General features: G+C 48.7%; 1 protein-coding gene across 2 annotated transcripts in view; it reads right to left on the bottom strand.

Moving 5' to 3' along the window:
* The window catches only part of TBC1D31 (TBC1 domain family member 31), a 102,663-nt gene that overhangs the window by 47,942 nt on the left and 29,676 nt on the right, over positions 1–25,045 (bottom strand). For both annotated transcript variants that reach the window (XM_063924436.1, XM_063924437.1), the window contains exons 9-12: positions 9,301–9,380; positions 8,665–8,811; positions 7,564–7,697; positions 1,672–1,805 (exon numbers count right to left, since the gene is read on the bottom strand). In XM_063924436.1, coding sequence (XP_063780506.1) covers positions 1,672–1,805; positions 7,564–7,697; positions 8,665–8,811; positions 9,301–9,380 — 495 coding nt within the window. The remainder of the gene's footprint in view (positions 1–1,671; positions 1,806–7,563; positions 7,698–8,664; positions 8,812–9,300; positions 9,381–25,045) is intronic.

Consider the following 25,045-nt stretch of genomic DNA (forward strand, 5'->3'; position numbering starts at 1 on the left):
TCGCATGTGCAGCCGAGCGGTACAAAAAGATCTTGTGCAGTTTCTGAGTAGCCCAGGACTTACTCAGCCGCTGCGATCACTTCAGCCCGTCAGGGACCGGAACTGACGTCAGACACCCGCCCTGCAAACGCTTGGGAAAGCCTGCGTTTTTCCTGACACTCCCAGAAAATGGTCAGTTGCCACCCACAAACGCCCTCTTCCTGGCAATCACCTAGCGATCGCCCGTGCGAATAGATTCTTCGCACAAACCCATCGCAGAGCAACGAACCGCTTTGTACCCGCGCGACGTGCATGCGCAGTGCTGACCTGATCGCAGCGGTGCAAAAAACGCTAGCAAGCGATGAGGTCTGAATTAGGCCCATAAACACTAGTGTCTTCGTGTAGAATCTTCAGCAACGGCATACACAGCCTTATATATTAATACGGCGGCATTACTTGCTCTCAGAACTAGTCACCCATCACTACATGTCATCTGGTACTTTGCATTGCTCTGTGGGGAGTACAGGGAGAGATTTAATCATAAAACTATTTCGTGATGCACACGCTGCACTATAGAATATTTAGGTTGTCTCATAATTGTATAGATTATTTGAGGATAAAAAGGTTCTAGGAATGTCCTTGTAGAACAGCAATCACACCGCGCAAATTTAGGGGCGGATTCTGAATTGGGAGTAAAGGAATAATAGACACGGAATTTTCTACCTGGAACAAACCATGCGGCAATGCAAGGAGGAGCAGATACACTTAGGGGTATATTCAATTAGGGTCGGATCCATTCCGACATGCATTTGTCGGGATGGATCCGACAAGGGCTATTCAAAGCCCATCTCAATTCGACTTTAAAAAAGTTGAATTGAGATGAGAGACCGGAGGGAAGGGAGAGAGCCGCTGGGAGACGGGGGACAGCAGCGCTGCAGGAGGATGTGGCACAGCCGCCAGATCTCACGGCAGCGTTCACCCGGGTCCAGCAAGCGGGACCTCACTTGCTGGAGCCGGGTGGACGCTGCCGTGAGCGGCGGCTGTGCCACATCCTCCTGCAGCGCTGCGCTGTAGCGCTGCTCTCTCCTGTCTCCCCGCTGCTGTCCCCCGTCTGCCCGCGGCTCTCCCCCCTCTGCTCCTCTCAGGTCTCTCATCTCAGTTCGACTTTTTTTTAAGTCGAACTGAGATGGTCTTAAACGGGGCCAAAATCTATCGAATTTGGCCCCGTTTCCCCCAGAAGCACGTGAATCGGCAGCTATACCGCCAATTCACGTACTATTCGACAAGTCGAATTCCCCACGACTTGTCGAATAAAAATGGTGGGGACTGAATAGGTTGGAACCCCTTCCGACTTGAAAAAGTCGAAAACTGACGTCTTTTCGACAACATGGCAGTTTCGACCTTAATTGAATATACCCCTTATTGCCTTTGCATGCAGGGTAAATACTGTCTGCTTCTGTATGTAGCCCACAGATGCTGGGCAGCTTTAATTTCATACCACAATTAAGTTTTGAGTTTGGACACACCCCTCCCAAATCTACATCTCTCTGCACATGTTACATCTGCCCCACCTACAGTGCAAAATGATTTTGCCGAGGTGCACAGTTACTCCCAACTCAGAATTAACCAGAGTGATTGTTTCATGCGTTTAAAGTGCCAAAACTTTCCAGAAGTAAATGCTGCGCTGGTTACCTGGGATGTGACGTCATAGCTCACGAAATGCTGGAGAAGTTCCTTATCGTGATGCGCCAAAACATTCTCTACCATGCTCAGAATGTTGATTGGAGGATTCGGAAAATATTCGAACCAATGCTGACACCAGTTTGCTACAGAGAAGGGGTAACAAGTCGTATGATGTGGTCATAACGAATCTTACAGCTGCTAATTTCAAAAGAAAACATTTCTCTAGCATCCGTAAGGGATATTGGGGGAAACTAGTACGATGGGGTATAGACGGGGTCCAAAGGAGCCAGTGCACTTTAAATTTCTTCAATTGGGTGTGCTGGCTCCTCCCCTCTATGCCCCCTCCTACAGGCAGTTTAGAAAAAAGTGTCCTCAGGAGAGGATGCACACTCTGCAGCTCCAGAGAGTTTTCTTTAATTTCTTTTAAAACTTTTATTATTTTCAGTATGCTGCATGGGCAACAGCATACCTGCACCGTGGGAGTTAGGGGGCGAGACGGTTGCCGGCCTTACGAGGTGCAGAGCCGTTTCCCCGCTGCAGGACCACAGGTTGTTGTTCAGCGGTGGCACTGCGCCTTTGCTGTCACAGCCGCAGCACACCCCTAACGCTGCCTGAAGGTGACATCGGTGGTGAGTAAACATCGGGGGCCCCGCTAGGAGGGTTCCACAGTTCAAAGTGCGGCTGACCACGGGCGCGGCGTACGGGACCCTCCCTGGGGGGTCTCACTAGGATCCCACGTGTGTAAACTAGCATAAAACTGCTTGACTAGCCCTTGTGTGATGTTTTAAGGTGTTTAGGAGACTTTGCCAGTATAAAAAATATGTACAGCTCCGGCGCCATTGGAGGGGGCGGAGCTTCCTCAGAGCAGGACTTGGGGTGGTTTGGCGCCTTTCTCTGCTTACTGCAAAGGGGGAGAGCCGCTTGTGTACACTATCCTGAGCATATTTAGGATTGCAATTGTTCGCGTCTACTGTGTTTGACAGAGCTGACAGTCTCACTAGGATTGTGCAGCTCAGGGTGGTCTCATCCCTCTCTCTGTGTCTCCTCTCACATACAGTAGGGCAGGCTTGCATTATAACTGTGTGTGTGTGTGTGTGTGTGTGTGTGTGTGTGTGTATGTGTATGTTATTGTGCTTACTGTGAAATATGGGTAAACACAAGCTGTGCAGTGTATGCCACATCAGATTCTCTCCATTTTCTAATGACTGTTTCCTGTGAACAATGTAGTCAATCTTCACAAATCAGTGAAGGGGCTGGGGGAGGGGGTCCAGAGCCCCACTGGTTAGGGTCTCTTAAGACTATGATGTCAGATGTGTCATCCCAGCTCACTGCTAATGTGCAGAAAACTCAGCTACTTCAACAAGCTGTTGCAGATTTAGCTGCTAGGGCAGATGCACAGCCTCCCCGCGGGTCCCCAGAAGCATGGTTTCCCTGTACTACTATCTGATACAGATGAGGATATACAGAATGATGGGGATGAGCTGGATCCCGATTCTACTCAGGGTAATGAACTCCTCATTTTGGCTATAAGGGATGTGCTCCCTCTAGAGGACACTGCCTCGCAGCAGTCGTTTTTCTTTGTACAAAACAAGCCTAATGTCACTTTCCCTGATTCTACAGCGTTAGATGACTTATTCAAAAAGGCCTGGAAAAATCCAGACAAAAAATTCCAAGTGTCCAAAAAGTTTTTGCGCACTTTCCCATTTGCTCCTGAAGGTAGAAAATTTTGGGAAGAATCCCCTGGGGTGGATGTCTCAGTCTCTCGCCTGTCTAAAAAGACGGTGCTGCCTGCCCCGGGCTCCTTTACCATGAAGGATCCTGGGATTGAAAGATAAAGACTACCGTAAAAGTCTATATACACTGCAGCCGGCCTCTCACATTCAAATTCAGGGGGGCCTCTTGGGGGTTATGCCCTTAGTTACTATGGTTACCCTCCCTGAAGCACATTCAGGACACTACCCGTGTCCTCTGTGATTCGTTCAAGCTGATGTGCAACATTAATACTCGGATTTTTGTCGGCGCACAGGGCCTTGTGGTTGTGTCAGTGGATTACGGACGCAGAATCCAAACGTAGTGTGGAATCCCTCCCCTTTTCTGGGGAATGGCTTTTTGGGGTCGACTTGGATACCTGGATTTCCAAAGTTACCGCTTGGAAATCCACGTTTCTCCCCACTGGGGCCCCGCCGGCGAGACGCTCCTATCCGGGGCCTTCTCTCGAGTCCTTTCGGTCTCACAGGTTTCAATCTAAGGCCAGAGGTGCCTCCAATGCGGCTAGAGGCACCAGAGGTAAGTCCAGAAAACCGGCAAGCACCAGTTCTCAGGAACAGTCCACCGGTTCTGCTTCCACTAAGGCCTCAGCATGACGGTACCCACCCAACCCAAGGGGATCTCGAGGTGGGAGCTCGATTGCATCACTTCAGCCGCATCTGGTAGGCTTCCTGCCAGGATGCCTGGGTCAGAGGTCTTGTTTCTCAGGGCTACAGCCTGGAGTTTGACAGTACTCCCCCTCAACGATTTTTCAAATCAAGCTTACCAGCTTTGGAGGATATGCAAGTTACGTTGCAACAGGCTATCCGAAAGTTGGTCTAGTCCCACGTCATTGTTAAAGTACCACTATCGCAACGCGTCAAGAGGTTTTACTCAAACCTATTTGTGGTGCCAAAGCCGGACGGTTCGGTCAGACCCATTCTGAATCTGAAATCCTTGAATCCTTATTTGAGAGTGTTCAAGTTCAAAATGGAATCCCTGCGAGCAGAGATTGTGGGCCTGGAAGAACAGGAATTTATGGTCTCCTTGGATATCAAGGACACCTATCTCCATATTCCGATTTGGCCGCCTCATCAGGCATACCTACAGTTTGCCCTGCTGGACGATCACTTTCAATTCCAAGCACTGTCCTTCGGCCTGTCTACAGCCCCGAGGGTATTAACACAGGTGATGGCGGAGATGATGCTTCAACTCCGAGACCAAGGGGGTCAATGTGGTCACTTATCTGGACGACCTTCTGATAAAAGCAAGATCCAGGGAGATTTTGTTGCTCCATATTGACCGCACCATCCATCTTCTGTCAGACCATGGGTGGATCCTCAACTTACAGAAGTCCCACCTGGAACCAACTCAGAGGCTCCTGTTCCTGGGGATGTTGCTGGATACTGTGGCCCAGAAGGTGTTTCTACCAGAGGACAAGGCGAAAGCACTTCAGGAGATGGTCCGCATGGTCCTCCAACCTACTCTAGTGTCCGTACATCTTTGCATAAGATTGTTAGGCAAGATGGTTGCCTCATACGAGGCGATCCAGTATGGGAGGTTCCATGCCAGAACATTTCAGCTGGATCTCCTGAGCAAGTGATCCGGCTCACATCTACAGATGCACCGGATGATTCAGCTGTCAACTCAGGCCAGGATTTCCCTCCTGTGGTGGCTACACAGTCCTCCAATCTCCTGGAAGGCCGGAGTTTCGGGATTCAGGATTGGACCCTCCTCACGATGGATGCGAGTCTGAGGGGACGGGGAGCTGTCATCCAAGGGGCGCAGTTCCAGGGCAGGTGGTCAACCCATGAAAGCCTCCTTCCGATCAACATTCTGGAACTTCAGGCTATCTACAATGCTCTGCTTCAAGCCTCTCCTCTGCTCAAGGATCATGCAATCCATGTGCAGTCAGACAACGTCACGCCAGTGGCATATATCAATCGACAAGGGGGGACAAAAAGCAGAGCCTGCATGCGAGAGGTATTACAGATACTCCTCTGGGCGGAAAGAAATGAAAGAGCCATGTCAGCAATCTTCATTCCGGGTGTGGACAACCGGGAGGCGGACTTCCTGAGTCGTCACGATCTCCACCCGGGGGATTGGGGACTCCACCATCTGGTGTTCCAGCAGATCATCAACCGGTGGGGTTGCCCACAAATAGACATGATGGCTTCTCGTCTCAACAAGAAACTTCCCTGGTATTGCTCACGGACCAGGGACCATCAGGCAAGGGTAGTAGATGCAATGACGTCGCCTTGGCCTTACCGGCTGGTCTACCTGTTTCCTCCAATTCCGTTGCTCCCAAGGGTGCTCAAGCGAATCAGAAATCAGGAAGTCCAGGCCTGATTGCCCCGGATTGGCCTCAGAGGGTGTGGTACGCAGATCTTCTGGATATGTCTGTCGAAGACCCTTGGCCTCTACCACTAAGAAGCGATATTCTTCAACGAGGACCGTTTGTCTACCCGGACTTACGGCGACTTTGTTTGACGGCATGGAGGTATGAACTAGGATGTTCTGCTCAAAAGACCTTTCCAAAAAGGTTATTGCTACCATGGTTCAGGCCAGGAAACCTGTAATGTCAAAACACTATCATCATATCTGGAGGAGATATGACTCTTGATGCGATAAACGCACGTATCCACCTGCAGAGTTTCACTTGGGACGTTTCTTACGTTTCCTGCAGGCTGGTGTGGATAAGGGTTATGTCTGGGTTCCATTAAGGTCCAGATTTCAGCTCACTCAATTTTCTTTCAGAAGAAATTGGCAGTGTTGCCAGAAATTCAGACATTCTTGCAAGGGGTACTCCACATACAACCTCCTTTTGTGACGCCTACAGTGCCTTGGGATTTGAATGTGGTGTTCGATTTTCTACAGTCCTCCTGGTTTGAACCTCTGACGATGGTAGAAGATAAGTACCTCACGTGGAAGACGGTGAGGTTACTGGCCCTGGCTTCTGCCAGGCGTGTCTCAGAATTGGGGGCCTTATCATGTAACAGTCCATACTTGGTCTTTTACGAGGACAGAGTGGAGCTCCGGAATAGACAGCAGTTCCTGCCGAAGGTTGTCTCCGCGTTTCACCTGAAGCAACCTATTGTAATTCTGTCCGGTTCTGACGCTTCTGCTCCTCTGGAGGCATTGAATGCTGTGTGTGCCTTGAGGATCTATGTCAAGCGCACGGCTCGGGTCAGAAAGACGGATTCCCTGTTCGTGCGCTATGATGCGCAGAAGAAGAAGGGTTGCCCTGCTTCAAAGCAGTCCATTGCTCGTTGGATTAGGTTCACTATCCAACAGGCCTATGTGTAGGCAGCCTTACCTGTTCCTCGGTCTCTAAAGGCCCACTCTACAAGATCAGTGGGGTCTTCCTGGGCGGCTGCCCGTGGAGTCTCGGCCTTGCAACTATGCCAAGCAGCTACCTGGTCGGGGAAGAACACCTTTGTGAGGTTTTACAAATTTGATACCCTTGCCAAAGAGGATACCCAGTTTGGCCAGGCGATGCTGCAGCAGTCTCCGCACGTTGCCGCCCATTCTGGAAGCTTTGGGACGTCCCCATCGTACTAGTTTCCCCCCAATATCCCTTATGGATGCTAGAGAACATAGGATTTTAATACCTACTGGTAAATCCTTTTCTCGTAGTCCATAAGGGATATTGGGCGCCCGCCTCAGTGCGTGGACTTTTCTGCAGGTTCTTGTTCTATAGTTACCTGTTGCTGTTTGTTGTTTCCAGTAGTTGCTTGTTGTTGTATGTTAGTGGTGTGCTGGTATGTGAATCTCACCACCTTTTCTGTTATCATGTTCCTTCTCTCATATATATGTCCTTTCTCATTTGGGCACTGTTTTACCTATAACTGCATGTGGGAGGGGGCATAGGTAAAGTGCACTGGCTCCTTTAGACCCCGTCTATACCCCATCATACGAATTCCCCAATATCACTTATGGACTACGAGAAAAAGATTTATCAATAGGTATTAAAACCCTATTTTTATGCTAATGAAGGCCAATTATTAGAGGTGAAGCAGGTGTCTCTTACTAGGAATGCCCACAGACCACTGATATTCAGGCAGTAATATGAGGCATCCTATTCACATGACTACAAACCAATCACGCTGGATCGGTGCGCTACAAGTTCTGGCGTTTAGAGGGTACAAAACTTACTGATCACTGTAGCCACAACTTCAAAGCAGACCAGCTGATTGTTCTGAAAAAGCTTCACGAATGGAAACGCCAACAGAGGTAGATACTTTGTTTCTCCAAATATTGCTGACCAGTGAGCCAAGGCGGACAGCGTCCTAGTGATCAGAGACATCAGTACGGGGATGAATGTGACCAGCGCTAACACCAATACAACATAAGCACTGCTCACTATACAACACACATTTCCTGCTACAAATGAACTGTAAGGTACAACTGAACCTAAAAATAATAATATGTATATTTTATAAATACGGGGTTTAATCTCCGTCACGCTGCTGGTCCTCCTATCTTTCTAACTGTTCCTTCTCAGGCTCTACCACGAACTCTATTTTCCCCCACCTCCTACCAGTGCTCCCCAAGGTTCTATCCACGGTCCCCTCCTCTCTCTAGACCTCCTCCATGGTGACCTAATGATCTCATTCTACAATACCACCTACACGCAGATGATACAAACCTACCTCTCACCCTCCACCCTCTCTCACGTCTCCATCTGTTTCTCTTCTGTCTCTTCCTGGAGGTCACAGCACTTTCTTAAACTCAACATGTCTAAGACTGAGCTCATTGTCCCCCATCCCCCATGAACTGTCCTAACCACCTACTCTCTGGCCGTCCTCTTCCCTCTTACACCTTCCTCAGTGCTGCATCTCAACGTATCTTCCTATCCCATCACTCTGAATTAGCTTCTCCGTCACTGGCTCCCCTTCCACCACAGAATCCAGTTTAGGATTCCCTACCATCCCAAGCAAGTCATCACTCACTTCCTTTCTCCATCTCTGACCTAATCTAAATCCACACTTCCTCCTCCACAATTACCTCCTCCCACTACCGCATCCCAAAGGATGGATACATGGACTGAAAAGCTAGTACTTGCTCTGCAAACTCATTGTGGTTATATGACTGAATCTATAGAGATCAGTTCCGTTACAGAAAAGTATTGCACAGCAATGAGTAGGTTATCTTACACCAAGGGGTGAAACGCGTCGGTCCAGTTTAGCTGAGTAGGTATTTTAAGAAAATGCTGCTAATTGTCATATCAATGTACAGTATAATGCATGCTGTTACCTCTGTAGGACCCTCAAGAGTTTCCTACTTTTGATGGGGTATTCCTGGTGGAGCAGGAGATACTGGGGATGTGTGCCCTTGTCTGTGAGGCTGCTGAAGGCCGCATGGTTCTCCGGCAGCTGGAGCAGGGTACGCCATATAAACATTCTGCATAAAAAAGAAAATGCAAAATATAAAACACATGCAAAAAAATAAATAATCGTCCTTACTTGTTTGACAAGCTAGGTTTTCTCCACTTTAGGATTGCTACACATGGAGGACACTTCCTGACCCAAGATCATCGTATAAGACAGATACTGATTATATCTCAACAAATGCCTTTAATGTTCTTGGTTAAAGACAGAACTCTCATCTCTAGTAGTTTCTAAGCCTGTATAGGAGGCCTGAATGATCTCAGCAACTCTACATCCAATATAATAGCAATGAATAAGCAAGCACAATGAAAATGCCAGTTGTCCAAACTTTATTAGATCTGAGGGGCTTTGACCCCACAAACTCCCCACAGCAATATGAATGGGAAACCCAGCTCCTTACGCTATATAATTGCTGTCTGGGTACAAGTGGGATGGGGCAAGCAATGAAAATGTAACAGAGAAATGTTCTCGGATACTGCACTAATGCAACGCATTTCTTTACCTGTATTTTGCTGGATATTCTCCAAAACCTTTCAGTAAAGCCTGAAGACGTTGCTTGTTCAGCCCACCTGGGAACTCATTCTGCATAAAGCACAAACATAAGGTTACTATAGATGAAACGAAAATATGTCACATGGGTATAGTACTATATAAAAATATCAATACAAATATTAACGTCTGATTAAGGCAATAAATAAAGATGATTTTGAAGTTCTCTTCACCATTGCCAGAGAAAATCACCCTATCCAATGCCTCCGCTTTGCCTATGCAAACCGCTGCCACTCTGCAGACAAACCCATCTTAGACCGCACAACTCGGGGGGCATGGTGGGTGTAAATGTAAAGTACAGGTTCTATCCCGTTATCCTAGGGAGTGGTTCAGCAAGTGAGGAGGAATCGTAGGAAACAACTGACCTATGGGAAAGGACAGATGTATGGGAGGAGTTAAGGGAAAGTTTGCTATTGGCTGCAAGGCTCCACATTGTGATTGTTAAAAAGCCTCCATACGAAGCTCCACCCCATATAGTGATTTAGTCAGCGTACGCCTATAAGCAGAGAGGAGTCATATGAATGAGCTGCACTGGAATAAAAATTATAACAGAATTTTTTTTTTAACAAAAAAAAAAAAAAGAAGACGGTCCCGTGGGGAAGAAAGAGTCAGCTGCTCTTTCTTCCCCATGGACCATCCCCAGAGGGGAGGGGAGCACCACATGAGACATCTAGAGCAGCCCTAACCCCTCAAGCAAAGGAGGGAGAGCTTCTCACAAGCCATCCACAAGTCTGTCACATAGAATTGGACTCCGGGGCAAACAGAATAATCAGTGCAGGCATCTAACTGGGTATCTGGTCAGGATCCCGGCAGCCAGAACATCGACACCGGAATCCCGACACTATTCGGAATGCCGACACAGCATCCTGAATAGGGTCTTCAGCCCGGCGTCAAAATCCCCACAACCTGGATCCCGAACGAGCAGCCACCGCCAAGCTGGAGAGGTAAGCCGCGAGGGGCTTTGAGGGAGGTTAGGATTAGAGGTTTAGGCTACGGGGGAAGAGGGGACGTAAGTAAACTTACCTGTCGGGATTCTAACCATCGGGACGTCGCGGTCGGTATTCTGACAGCCGGCATCCCAAACCCCCTCAAATCAATCCCAACCCATCTGACTGCCGTCTTTTCTCCAAATTCCCGGTGGTATTACTGCATGTGTACACACATATATGCAAACATACATACATGCATACTAGGGTCCAGTTTGTCAGAAGCCAATTTACCTACCAGTCTGTTTTTGTACTAGCCCACGATTAATTACAGTAGCTAATTGAATTTGGCCCTAAAAAGAGGATTTTGGTACTTACCGATAAATCCATTTCTCTGAATCCTCTAGGGGACACTGGAGTCCTTATACATTAGGGGTGTGAAGCTTGCAATCGGAGGTGTGGCACAATCTAACATTAGAATTGTCTGCACAGCCGGCTCCTCCCCCTTCACATCCCTCCTCCCTCAGTTTTGAAAATGTGACTGAGAGAATAGGACATGAGACTACCGCCCTGGCGAGGAACCAAACTGTACAACAGAACAAACAGTATCCAAGAACTTCTTTAACCGGAACGAACACCGTTTGAACGAACTGTGAAAATAACCCAAACACAGCAGGCTGACAGCACCGAGGCGGGCGTCCAGTGTCCCCTAGCGGATTCAGAGAAATGGATTTATCGGTAAGTACCAAAATCCTCTCTTCTCTTTCATCCACTAGGGGACACTGGAGTCCTTATACATTAGGGGACGTCCCAGAGTTATCCCCGAGGGAGGGAGTGCTGTCTGTTGCCTGTAAAACCAAACGTCCGAACTTAGAATCCTCGGACGCAAAGGTATCAAACCTGTAAAATTTCGCGAACGTGTGGGCTGAGGACCACGTCGCCGCTATGCAAAGTTGAGTCGTGGAAACACCTCTGGCAGCCGCACAGGAGGCACCCACTGATCGGGTGGTATGAGCACCCGTCTGTACCGGAACCTGTTTACCACAGGAAACATAAGCTTGCCGAATGGCAAGTCAGATCCATCTAGACAGAGACTGCTTAGAAACCGGCCAACCTTCTTTGGCCCATCATACAGGACAAATAAATGGTCCGACCTCCTAAAGGATGACGTAATCTGTACGTACACCCACAATGCTGTGACACATTCCCTAATACATCCCCATCTACCAGACACTGGAAGATGGGACCACATGCTGATTTACATGAAACCCCGAAACAACTTTAGGAAGGAAATCCGCTCTTGTACGGAGTTCCGCCCGATCCTCATGAAAATTCAAAGAAAGGACTCTTACACGATAAGGCTCCTAAATCAGAAAACCGCGTAGCCGATGCCAAGGCTAGTAACAATGTTACCTTCCAAGAAAGATGTTTCAGGTCTGTTCTAGGTAACGGCTCAAAGTGTGGCGACTTCAAAAAATCTAATACCAAATTGAGATCCCACGGAGCAGTGGGAGGACGAAACGGGGGCTGTATTCTCAAAACCCCTGTAAAAAGTGTTGAAAAAGGATAGAAAGAGCCGACACTTGAACCTTTAGAGATCCCAGGCTCAGACCTAAGTCTAGGCCGGCCTGAAGGAAAAGTAACAGTCTGGATAAGTGGAAATTTCCAAATTCTGTAGTAATGTATGGCCGTGACCGGTTTTCAAGTCGCAACCATCGTAGGAATAGCCGTTGTAGGTATCCCTCTTTTCCGTAAGATCCTGGTCTCAATAGCCACGCCGTTAAACGCAGCCTGTTCAGGTCCGAATGAGGAAACGGGCCTTGAGATAGCAGGTCCACTCTCTGAGGTAACCGCCACGGATCCTCCGCTAGCAATCCTTGTAGATCCGAGTACCAACTCCTGCGTGGCCAATCTGGTGCGATTAGAATCGCCCACACTCGCTCTCGTTTCAACCTCTGCAGAACCCTGGGAATGAGAGGGAACGGCGGAAATATGTAAACCTTTTCGTAACCCCAAGGAAGTGTTAATGCGTCCACTCCTTCTGCTGCTGGATCCCTTGTTCTGGACACCTATCTGGGCATCTGGTGGTTCTGCCGAGACGCCATTAGGTCCACTTGAGGAAGACCCCATCTACGCACCACCATGTTGAAAACCCGTGGATGCAGGCACCACTCTCCCTGTCGACTGAGATAATCTGCTTCCCAGTTCTCCACACCTGGAATAAACACTGCCGAGAGGATGACGTCTCGCCTCTCCGCCCACAACATTATCTTTGTGGCTTCTCTTAACGCCATTCTGCTCCTTATTCCTCCCTGACGGTTTATGTAAGCCGTCGTTGTGACATTGTCCGATTGTACCCTCACGCACTGATTCACTACTAAGTCTTTGGTGAGAAGTGCATTGTAAACTGCTCTTAGCTCGAGAATGTTGATGGGTAATCTGCTCTTCTGTAACGTCCATCTACCCTGAAACTGATGGTCCTCGAAGACGGCCCCCCAACCTCTGATGCTGGCGTCCGTTGTCAGGATCCTCCAATTCCATATCCCGAATCTCTTCCCTGCTGTGAGATTCTTGTGTAACGACCACCAAATCAAGGAGACTCGTACGTGTGGTTGCAGTTGGATCCGTTGATGAAGAAACCAGTGTGAACCAGCTCCCTGAGCCAGGAGGTTTATCTGGAACGGTCGGGAATGAAGTCTGCCGTACTGGAGAGCTTTGAATGACGCCACCCTTTTTCCGAGAAGTTGTACAAAGAGTCGCAGAGACACTGACGTTGGCCTTAGTACTTGATCTACTAACTTCTGTATATCCTTGATCTTGGATTCTGGCAGAAAAATCTTTAACTGCACCTTGTCCAAGATGAGACCCAGGAATTTAATTTGTTGAGTCGGAGTGAGGTTGGATTTCTGGAAGGTCACAATCCATCCGTGTTGAATGAGAAATTGGTGATAACGCCTGAACATCTTTGATCAGCTTCTCTTGAGAGGAGGCCTTGATCCGAATATCGTCTAGATAGGGTATTATCGTGACTCCCAACATTCTCAACCCCGCAACCATAATTGCCATTATCTTCGTGAAGATCCTTGGGGTTGATGATAGGCCGAATTGTAGAGCTCTGAATTGGTAATGATCCCTCACCAGTGCAAACCTTAGGTAAGCTTGGTGGGGAGCCCAAATTGGAATATGCAGGTATGCATCCTTTAACTGGATTGATTCCATTTTGAATTTGCATATCTTTAGAAACTGGTTTAAAACTTTTAAATTGAGTATCGGCCTGACCGTTCCATCTGGCTTTGGCACGACAATAAGATTGGAATAAAAAAAATAAAAAATAAAAAACCCGTTCCCCTCTGAGAGGCGGGAACTGTAGTAATGACCCCTGACCGTAATAATTTTGGAATCAGTAGTGCTTCTGCCTTCTGAGGGCATTGAGGCAAACCCGTTGTAAAAAACTGACTGTGAAAATCCAGTCTGTACCCCTGGGAGATTATGTCGTTGATCCAAAGATCTGGACAGGTGATGGTTCATATGTCTCGAAAACCTTCCAGACGAAGGCGCCCACTAAAGGAGATCCCAGGTGGGCCGGAAGACCGTCATGCCGCGCTTTTGTCAACAGCTGTATCCCGTTGTGTGGCTGCTGCCTGTGTGCGGCCTCTACCGCTGCCTCCACGGACTTGTGTATCAAAACCTCGTCCTTGGCTTCGAAAGGACCGCGATCTAAATGAATTAAACGCTGGTCCCGAATATCCTCTTCTAGCCTGTGGAACGGCTCTCGTATATGGAGTAGGCAGACAGGTAGAATTCCCTCTGCGAAATCCACTTATCCAACTTAGCACCGAAAAGCATCTCTCCCCCAAAGGGGATGGATTCAACTGCCTTCTTGGTGTCAGAGTCGCCTTGCCATTCTCTGAGCCATAAAATCCGTCTAGCTGATATAACTGAAGTGGAGATGCGCGAATGCTAAGATCTTGGGAGGCCTGACACAAGTATGAAGCAGATTCTTGAATGTGGTCTGCCAGTTGGGTAATCTCTTCTAAGCTATTTTCCTCCTCAATAGCTTGTACAATACGCCTAGACCACTCGCCCATGGCCTTGTTGACCCAAGCACATACGATCGCAGGTCTCAGTGCTGCACCTGCTGCCATGAATATTGATTTCAAAGTGGTGTCCACTTTCCGATCTGACGTTCTTTAAAGTCATCACATTAGGTATCGGAAATATTGTCTTCTTCGATAACCTCCCTAGGGAAGCCTCCACTACAGGTGTAATATCTGCCACCTATCCATAACACCCTTGGGTAGGGCATAAGACGCTTGAAACTTCTTTGGAGATTGAAAGCGTTTGTCCGGCTGTTTCCAAGCCTCCTTCATCTAAGATTGGAGGGATTTAGGAATGGGAAACACCGCAGAACGTGGCTTTTGTGATACGAAAAAAAAAAAAAATCGAATTCTTCTGGTTTCTTGACGTCTTCCGCCTTGAAGTCTAGGATCTCTTTTACCGCCTCAATCAAGGACTCAATACCCGAGATTGTCGTGTCTACTTCTGGAAAATTGTGTCCTTTCCGTTATGATAGGAAGAGGTCTTTTAACTGCCTTGCGCACATTTGTTTCTGCATGTGCTCGCGGCGTTAACTTGATGAGAAACTCCTCCATCGTCTTAGTGAATCCTGCAGCCCATTCCAATTGCTGTCTGCGGGATTCCGCCATCTCCTCTGAGATCTATGCATGACCTAGGCGGAGCACTGCTCCCAGGTGGAGTGTCCTTGCTAAGCAGGAGTCGCACACCCCGGAGCTACCAACCCTTTTGCTCTTCTTGTTACATTTCGTACAAACATAGCAGGTCTTAGTAGTCTTGGTTGATGCTTTAGACATGCTAATTAAACCCAGTACTAGGGTATTACGCAGCGCTTTTACTCCTTAAATTAGGAAGGGAAAGCCTGAGGGATGACGGAAGCAAAGGTATTGGAACCGGCTGGACAAACTTATCCCTTCTATGGAAAAAGGGGAAAATGACACCCAAAAATTAAAATATAAATAAATAAAATAAGAATTTACTCACCGGTAATTCTATTTCTCGTAGTCCGTAGTGGATGCTGGGAACTCCGTAAGGACCATGGGGAATAGCGGGCTCCGAAGGAGGCTGGGCACTCTAGAAAGATCTTAGACTACCTGGTGTGCACTGGCTCCTCCCACTATGACCCTCCTCCAAGCCTCAGTTAGGACACCGTGCCCGGACGAGCGTACACAATAAGGAAGGATTTTGAATCCCGGGTAAGACTCATACCAGCCACACCAATCACACCGTATAACTCGTGATACGAAACCCAGTTAACAGTATGAAACAACCGAGCCTCTCAACAGATGGCTCAACAATAACCCGATTTAGTTAACAATAACTACGTACAAGTATTGCAGATACACCGCACTTGGGACGGGCGCCCAGCATCCACTACGGACTACGAGAAATAGAATTACCGGTGAGTAAATTCTTATTTTCTCTGACGTCCTAGTGGATGCTGGGAACTCCGTAAGGACCATGGGGATTATACCAAAGCTCCCAAACGGGCGGGAGAGTGTGGATGACTCTGCAACACCGAATGAGAGAACTCCAGGTCCTCCTCAGCCAGGGTATCAAATTTATAGAATTTTGCAAACGTGTTTGCCCCTGACCAAGTAGCAGCTCGGCAAAGCTGTAAAGCCGAGACCCCTCGGGCAGCCGCCCAAGATGAGCCCCCTTCCTTGTGGAATGGGCATTGACAGATTTTGGCTGTGGCAGGCCTGCCACAGAATGTGCAAGCTGAATTGTACTACAAATCCAACGAGCAATAGTCTGCTTAGAAGCAGGAGCACCCAGCTTGTTGGGTGCATATAGGATAAACAGCGAGTCAGATTTTCTGACTCCAGCCGTCCTGGAAACATATATTTTCAGGGCCCTGACCACGTCTAACAACTTGGAGTCCTCCAAGTCCCTAGTAGCCGCAGGCACCACAATAGGCTGGTTCAGGTGAAACGCTGACAACACCTTAGGGAGAAACTGGGGACGAGTCCTCAATTCTGCCCTATCCATATGGAAAATCAGATAAGGGCTTTTACAGGACAAAGCCGCCAATTCTGATACTCGCCTGGCCGAAGCCAAGGCCAATAACATGACCACCTTCCACGTGAGATATTTCAGATCCACGGTTTTTAGTGGTACAAACCAATGTGATTTTAAGAAACTCAACACCACGTTGAGATCCCAAGGTGCCACAGGGGGCACAGACGGGGGCTGAATATGCAGCACTCCCTTTACAAAAGTCTGAACTTCAGGTACTGAAGCTAGTTCTTTTTGAAAGAAAATCGACAGAGCCGAGATCTGTACCTTAATGGAGCCCAGTTTTAGGCCCATATTCACTCCTGCTTGCAGGAAATGCAGAAATCGACTTAGTTGAAATTCCTCTGTTGGGGCCTTTTCGGCCTCACACCATGCAACATACTTCCGCCATATGCGGTGATAATGATTTGCTGTAACCTCTTTCCTAGCTTTAATAAGCGTAGGAATGACTTCTTCCGGAATGCCCTTTTCCTTCAGGATCCGGCGTTCAACCGCCATGCCGTCAAACGCAGCCGCGGTAAGTTTTGGAACATACAGGGCCCCTGCTGCCGCAGGTCCTGTCTGAGCGGCAGAGGCCATGGGTCCTCTGATATAATTTTTTTGAAGTTCTGGGTACCAAGCTCTTCTTGGCCAATCCGGAACCACGAGTATCGTTCTTACTCCTCGCCTTCTTATTATTATTCTCAATACCTTTGGTATGAGGGGCAGAGGAGGGAACACATAAAACGACTGGTACACCCACGGTGTTACCAGAGCGTCCACAACTATCGCCTGAGGGTCCCTTGACCTGGCGCAATATCTTTTATAGCTTTTTGTTGAGGCGGGACGCCATCATGTCCACCTGTGGCCTTTCCCAAAGGTGTACAATCCTTTGGAAGACTTCTGGATGAAGTCCCCACTCTCCCGGGAGGAGGTCGTGTCTGCTGAGAAGATCAGCTTCCCAGTTGTCCACTCCGGGAATGAACACTGTTGACAGTGCTAACACATGATTTTCCGTCCATCGGAGAATCCTTGTGGCTTTTGCCATCGCCATCCTGCTTCTTGTGTCGCCCTGTTGGTTTACATGGGCGACCGCCGTGATGTTGTCTGATTGAATCAGTACCGGCTGGTTTTGAAGCATAGGCCTTGCCTGTGTAGAGAAGTCACCTGACTTGACCAAAGTCCTTGGAATTTTCTTCCCTGTGTGACTGCCCCCAGCCTCAAAGGCTGGCCTCCATGGTCACTAGGACCTAGTCCAGTATGTCGAACCTGCGGCCCTCCTTAAGATGGGCACTCTGCAGCCACCATTTTAGAGATAACCCTGTCTCCAAGGACCAGGGTATCAGCCGATGCATTTGAAGATGCGATCCGGACCACTTGTCCAACAGGTCCCACTGAAAAGTTCTTGCATGGAACCTGCCGAATGGGATTGCTTCGTAGGAAGCTACCCTTTTTCCCAGGATTCGCGTGCAATGATGCACCGATACCTGTTTTGGCTTCAGGAGGTCTCTGACTAGAGATGACAGCTCCTTGGCTTTCTCCTCCCGGAGAAACACTTATTTCTGGTCTGTGTCCAGAACCATCCCCAGGAACAGTAGACGTGTCATAGGAACCAGCTGTGACTTTGGACTGTTTAGAATCCAACTCTGCTGTTGTAGCACTTTCCAAAATAGTGCTACCCCGACTAGCAACTGCTCCTTGGACCTCGCCCTTATAAGGAGATTGTCCAAGTACGGGATAATTAAAACTCCCTTTTTTCGAAGGAGTATCATCATTTCGGCCATTACCCCGGTAAACACCCTCGGTGCCTTGTACAGTCCTGTCTGGACTTGGTAATGGTAATCCTGTACCACAAATCTGAGGTACTTCTGGCGAGGATGGTAAATGGGGACATGCAGGTAAGCATCCTTGATGTCCTGGGATACCATGTAATCCCCCTCGTCCAGTCTTGCAATAACCGCCCCGAGCGATTCCATCTTGAACTTGAATTTTTTTATGTATGTGTTCAAGGATTTTAATATAAATGGGTCACACCGAACCATGCGGTTTCGGTACCCCAACCCGTGTAGAATAGTAACCCCGTCCTTGTTGAAGTAGGGGCACTTGAGTATTACCTGTTGGGAATACTGCTTATTAATTGCCTTTAGTACAGCCTCCCTGCCTGAGGGAGTTGTCGGCAAGCCATAATCTAGGAAACGGCTGGGGGGAGATATCTCGAATTCCAGCTTGTACCCCTGACATACTTCTTGAAAAAAAACAGGGATCCACCTGTGAGCGAGCCCACTTATCGCTGAAATTTTTTAGACGGCCCCCCACCGTACCTGGCTACACCTGTGGAGCCCCCGCGTCATGCTGTGGGCTCAGAGGAAGCGAGAGAAGAATTTTGAATCTGGGAGCAGGCTGACTGGTGCAGCTTTCTCCCTCTTCCCTTGTCTCTGTACAGAAGGGAAACGCCTTTGACCCGCTTGCTTTTCTGAAGCCGAAAGGACTGTACCTGATACAGTGCTTTCTTAGTCTGTGAGGAAACTTGAGGTAAAAATATTTCTTCCCAGCTGTGGCTGTGGATACGAGGTCCCAGAGACCATCCCCAAATAATTCCTCACCCTTATAAGGCAGAATCTTTTTAAAGTCAGCATCACCTGTCCCGTGACAGGTCTCTAATACCCTCCTGACAGAATGGACATTACATTCATTTTGGATGCCAGCCGGCAAAATATCCCTCTGTGCATCCCTCATATATAAGACGACGTCTTTAATATGTTCTCATGTTTGACAGGGTCACAGACCACGCTGCAGCAGCACGATCTGCAGGTCTCCGTCTAGTACCTGAGTGTGTAAATACAGACTTCAGGATATCCTCCTGTCTTTTATCAACAGGTACCTTCAAAGTGGCCGTTCCTAAAACGGCAGTGCCACCTTTTTTGACAACCGTGTGAGCGCCTTATCCACCCTAGGGGATATCTCCCAGCGTAACTTATCCTCCTGGCGGGAAAGGGTACGCCATCAGTAACTTTTTAGAAATTACCAGTTTCTAAACGGGGGAACCCACGCTTTTCACACACTTCATTTATTCATCTGATGGGGGAACAAAACACTGCCTGTTTTTTCTCCCCAAACCTAAAAACCCATTTTTAGAGGTGCTTGGGTTAATGTCAGAAATGTGTAACACATTTTTTATTGCCGGGATCAAGTCACGGATGTTCCTAGTGGATTGTGTATATGTCTCAACCTTGTCGACACTGGAGTCAGACTCCGTGTCGACATCTGTGTCTGCCATCTGAGAGAGCGGGCGTTTTTGAGCCCCTGATGGCCTTTGAGACGCCTGGGCAGGCGCGGGCTGTAAAGCCGGCTGTCCCACAGCTGTTACGTCATCCACCCTTTTATGTAAGGAGTTGACACTGTCGGTTAATACCTTTCACCTATCCATCCACTCTGGTGTCGGCCCCACAGGGGGCTACATCACATATATCGGCCTCTGCTCCGTCACCATATAAGCCTCCTCATTCAACATGTCGACACAGCCGTACCGACACACCGCAGACACACAGGGAATGCTCTAAACGAGGACAGGACCCACAAAAGCCCTTTGGGGGGACAGAGTGAGAGTATGCCAGCACACACCAGAGCGCTATATAATGCAGGGACTAACTAAGTTATGTCCCCTATAGCTGCTTTTTTTATATAATGTATACTGCGCCTAAATTAAATGCCCCCCCTCTCTTTTTTAACCCTTTTCTGTGTTGTAAACTGCAGGGGAGAGCTAGGGAGCTTCCCTCCATCGGAGCTGTGAGGGAAAATGGCGCCAGTGTGCTTGAGGGAGATAGCTCCGCCCCTTTTCCGCTGCCTATTCTCCCGCTTTTTTATGGAATCTGGCAGGGGTATTTACCTCATATATAGCCCCTGGGGCTATATATTGAGGTATTTTTGCCAGCCAAGGTGTTTTTATTGCTGCCTCAGGGCGCCCCCCCCCAGCGCCCTGCACCCTCAGTGACCGGAGTGTGAAGTGTGTGAGAGGAGCAATGGCGCACAGCTGCAGTGCTGTGCGCTACCTTGGTGAAGACTGAGTCTTCATGCCGCCGATTTTCCGGACCATCTTCTTGCTTCTGGCTCTGTAAGGGGGACGGCGGCGCGGCTCCGGGACCGAACACCAAGGACTGGGCCTGCGGTCGATCCCTCTGGAGCTAATGGTGTCCAGTAGCCTAAGAAGCCCAATCCGGCTGCAAGCAGGCGAGTTCGCTTCTTCTCCCCTTAGTCCCTCGCTGCAGTGAGCCTGTTGCCAGCAGGTCTCACTGAAAATAAAAAAACCTAAGTCTATTTCTTTCTAAGAGCTCAGGAGAGCCCCTAGTGTGCATCCAACCTCGGCCGGGCACGAAATCTAACTGAGGCTTGGAGGAGGGTCATAGTGGGAGGAGCCAGTGCACACCAGGTAGTCTAAGATCTTTCTAGAGTGCCCAGCCTCCTTCGGAGCCCGCTATTCCCCATGGTCCTTACGGAGTTCCCAGCATCCACTAGGACGTCAGAGAAATAAATATTAAATAAAAATGTCACCAGCCGGTTTGCAATCCTCACAGCCCGAACTGTAAATCAGCTACGATGGTGAGGTTGTCCATGTGCTTCCCAGTATTTTCTTCAGGATCTTTTGTATAGAATTCCTTAGAAAATATAAATAGTTAATAAGTTTACTTCAGGAGATCCTCCTATAAATCCTTTTACCAGCAGAGGGAGCTAATCCTATATCATTTCTCATAGGATTACAGAACCACTTATAACTCCTCTTACCAGCAGAGGGAGCTAATCCTATATCAATGTCTCATAGAACATATAATAGGGGGAGGGTTAATCCCAGCCACTCAGATTGGCGCCTATATGGGGAAAATAAGATGGCCGCCATTGAAATTTTTTCATCACTTGTATTATATTAAAGTGATGTACCACTGAAGCATTCTGTAGCCGTCTCTTTTACCGCCTACACGCGGCTAGGGCTCCTCAGCTGCGCTGAATACTAACTCCCTATTGACCTTCAGCGCGCGCGCTGCGGGACCGCTCTCACCCGGTCCCCTAGTGGCGCGGTATACTTGCTAGGAAGCACTGCGTCCCTCTATACAGGCAGCGTTTAAACTCCGACAGGCCGTGCTAATGGCTCTTACCCGTCTTCAGCAGCGCCTCCCCTCCTCAGTGCAGCCGCGTCACTCTGTCTCCCGCCGGCGAGCGCGCACTACAGGGCCCTTCACCTGGTCTCACAACGGAGCATGCTGTGCGCTTTTGCTTAGATAAGAAGTCGCGGGGGGAAGGGAAGGGGACGCAGCAGCTACTATGTCTAGCTGAGCTATCGAAGGGTTGGTTTTACCCCAGTACTCACTGTACTCCGTGATGAGGATCTCCTATCGGGAGATGCAGGTCCCTTCAAACAGGGATCTTTGTCTCCTGACACACCGCTGGCTTTGTCTCCCTTTTCATAGGGAGCCGCTTCCATTATTAAACCTTTTCTGCAGGGCACTGCTCCCTGCTGTCGAGAGATGCAGATCCCTTCAAGAGGGATCTTTGTCTCTCATAAATCTGTGGCTTTTGTCTCCCTTTTCATTAGGGTGACGCAGCCCATAACAAGAGAGAAAGGGAAAAAAAAAAAAATTCTAGTCAGGAGCTCAAAGCTCCATGTGCTACCTCCAGCACAATTTTCAAAACTGAGGGAGGAGGGATGTGAAGGGGGAGGAGCCGGCTGTGCAGACAATTCTAATGTTAGATTGTGCCACACCTCCGGTTTCAAGCTTCACACCCCTAAAGTATAAGGACTCCAGTGTCCCCTAGTGGATGAAATAGAAAAGGCCATGTAAGAGACAAAATAAGATTTTAAACCTACCGGTAAATCTTTTTCTCCTAGTCCGTAGAGGATGCTGGGGACTCCGTAAGGACCATGGGGTATAGACGGGCTCCACAGGAGACATGGGCACTACAAAGAACTTTTAGTATGGGTGTGCACTGGCTCCTCCCTCTATGCCCCTCCTCCAGACCTCAGTTAGAGAACAGTGCCCAGAGGAGATGGACAATATGAGGAAAGGATTTTGTTAATCTAAGGGCAAGATTCATACCAGCCCACAGCATCCACACCGTATAACCTGGAATATACGCAACCAGTTAACAGTATGAACAAAAACCAGTATCAGCTAAAGACTGATCTCAACTGTAACATAACCCTTATGTAAGCAACAACTATACACAAGCCTTGCAGATTTAGTCCGCACTGGGATGGGCGCCCAGCATCCTCTACGGACTAGGAGAAAAAGATTTACCGGTAGGTTTAAAATCTTATTTTCTCTTACGTCCTAGAGGATGCTGGGGACTCCGTAAGGACCATGGGGATTATACCAAAGCTCCAAACCGGGCGGGAGAGTGCGGATGACTCTGCAGCACCGACTGAGCAAACGCAAGGTCCTCCTCAGCCAGGGTATCAAACTTGTAGAATTTAGCAAAAGTGTTTGAACCCGGCCAAGTTGCTGGTCGGCAAAGCTGTAATGCCGAGACGCCTCGGGCAGCCGCCCAAGAGCCCACCTTCCTAGTGGAATGGGCCTTTACAGAATTTGGTAACGGCAATCCAGCCGTAGAATGAGCCTGTTGAATCGTGTTACAGATCCAGCGAGCAATAGTCTGCTTAGAAGCAGGAGTGCCAACCTTGTTGGCTGCATACAGGACAAACAGAGCCTCTATTTTCCTAATCCTAGCCGTCCTGGCTACATAAATCCTTAAGGCTCTAACCACATCCAGGGACTTGGAGTCCTCCCAGTCCCCCGTAGCCACAGGCACCACAATAGGTTGGTTCATGTGAAAAGAAGAAACCACCTCAGGCAAAAATTGAGGACGTGTCCTCAACTCAGCTCTATCCATATGGAAAATCAAATAGGGGCTCTTGTGGGACAAGGCCGCCAATTCGGACACCCGCCTAGCAGATGCCAAGGCCAATAACATGACCACCTTCCACGTGAGAAATTTTAATTCAACTGTTTGAAGAGGTTCAAACCAATGAGACTTCAGAAAGTTTAAGACCACGTTAAGGTCCCACGGTGCCACTGGGGGCACAAAGGGGGGCTGGATGTGCAGCACTCCCTTCACAAACGTTTGGACTTCTGGGAGAGAAGCCAATTCCCTCTGAAAGAAGATAGATAAGGCCGAAATCTGTACCTTAATGGAGCCTAACTTCACGCCCATATCCACTCCTGTCTGTAAAAAGTGGAGAAATCGGCCCAGATGGAAATCTTCCGTAGGAGCAGTCTTGGCTTCACACCAAGACACATATTTCCTCCATATACGGTGATAATGCTTTGCCGTCACCTCTTTTCTAGCCTTTAGTAGGAGTAGGGATGACTTCCTCCGGAATACCTTTTTCAGCTAGGATTCGGTGCTCAACCGCCATGCCGTCAAACGCAACCGCGGTAAGTCTTGGAACACACATGGCCTCTGCTGTAACAGGTCCTCTCTGAGAGGAAGAGGCCACGGATCTTCTGTGAGCATTTCCTGAAGATCTGAGTACCAGGCCCTTCGAGGCCAATCTGGAACAATGAGTATCGACTGTACTCTCTTTTGTCTTATGATCCTCAACACTTTTGTGATGAGAAGAAGAGGAGGAAACACATAGACCGACTGAAACACCCATGGTGTCACCAGGGCGTCTACTGCTACTGCGTGAGGGTCCCGAGACCTGGCGCAATACCGTTGAAGCTTGGTGTTGAGGTGTGACGCCATCATGTCTATTTGTGAATTCCCCAAAGACTTGTTATCTCTGCAAAAACTTCTTGATGAAGTCCCCACTCTCCTGGATGGAGATCGTGTCTGCTGAGGAAATCTGCTTCCCAGTTGTCTACTCCCAGAATGAAGACAGCTGACAGAGCGCTTACGTGATTTTCCGCCCAGCGAAGAGTCCTGGTGGCTTCCGCCATCGCCACTCTGCTCCTTGTCCCGCCTTGGCGGTTTACATGAGCCACGGCTGTGACGTTGTCTGATTGAAGCAGAACCGGGAGGCCCCGAAGAAGATAATCCGCTTGTCGTAGGCCGTTGTATATGGCCCTCAACTCCAGTATGTTGATGTGTAGACAAGCCTCCTGGCTTGACCATAGTCCCTGAAAATTTCTTCCTTGTGCGACTGCTCCTCATCCTCTGAGGCTCGCGTCCGTGGTCACCAGAACCCAGTCTTGAATGCCGAACCTGCGACCCTCTAAGACAGGCATTCCCAACCACGGTCCTCAAGGCACACTAACAGTGCAGGTTTTAGTGATATCCAGGCTTCAGCACAGGTGACTTAATTAGTAACTCAGTTATTTTGATTTAACCATCTGTGCTGCAGCCTGGATATCACTAAAACCTGCACTGTTGGTGTGCCTTGAGGACCGTGGTTGGGAATGCCTGCTCTAAGAGGTGAGCACTCTGTAGCCACCACAGAAGACACACCCTGGCCCTGGGGGACAGGCTTATTTTCTGATGAATTTGAAGATGGGACCCGGACCTCTTGTCCAGAATGTCCCACTGAAATGTCCTCGCATGAAACCTGCCGAAGGGGATGGCCTCGTAGGTTGCCACCATTTTTCCCAGTACTCGAGTGCATTGATGGACTGACCGTCTTTTCGGTTTTAACAGGTCTCTGACCATGTTCTGGAGTTCCCGGGCTTTTTACACCGGGAGAAAAACCCTCTTTTGTTCCGTATCCAGAATCAT

Source organism: Pseudophryne corroboree, chromosome 5, assembly GCF_028390025.1.
Source record: "Pseudophryne corroboree isolate aPseCor3 chromosome 5, aPseCor3.hap2, whole genome shotgun sequence".
In the NCBI taxonomy this organism is placed as follows: Eukaryota; Metazoa; Chordata; class Amphibia; order Anura; family Myobatrachidae; genus Pseudophryne; species Pseudophryne corroboree.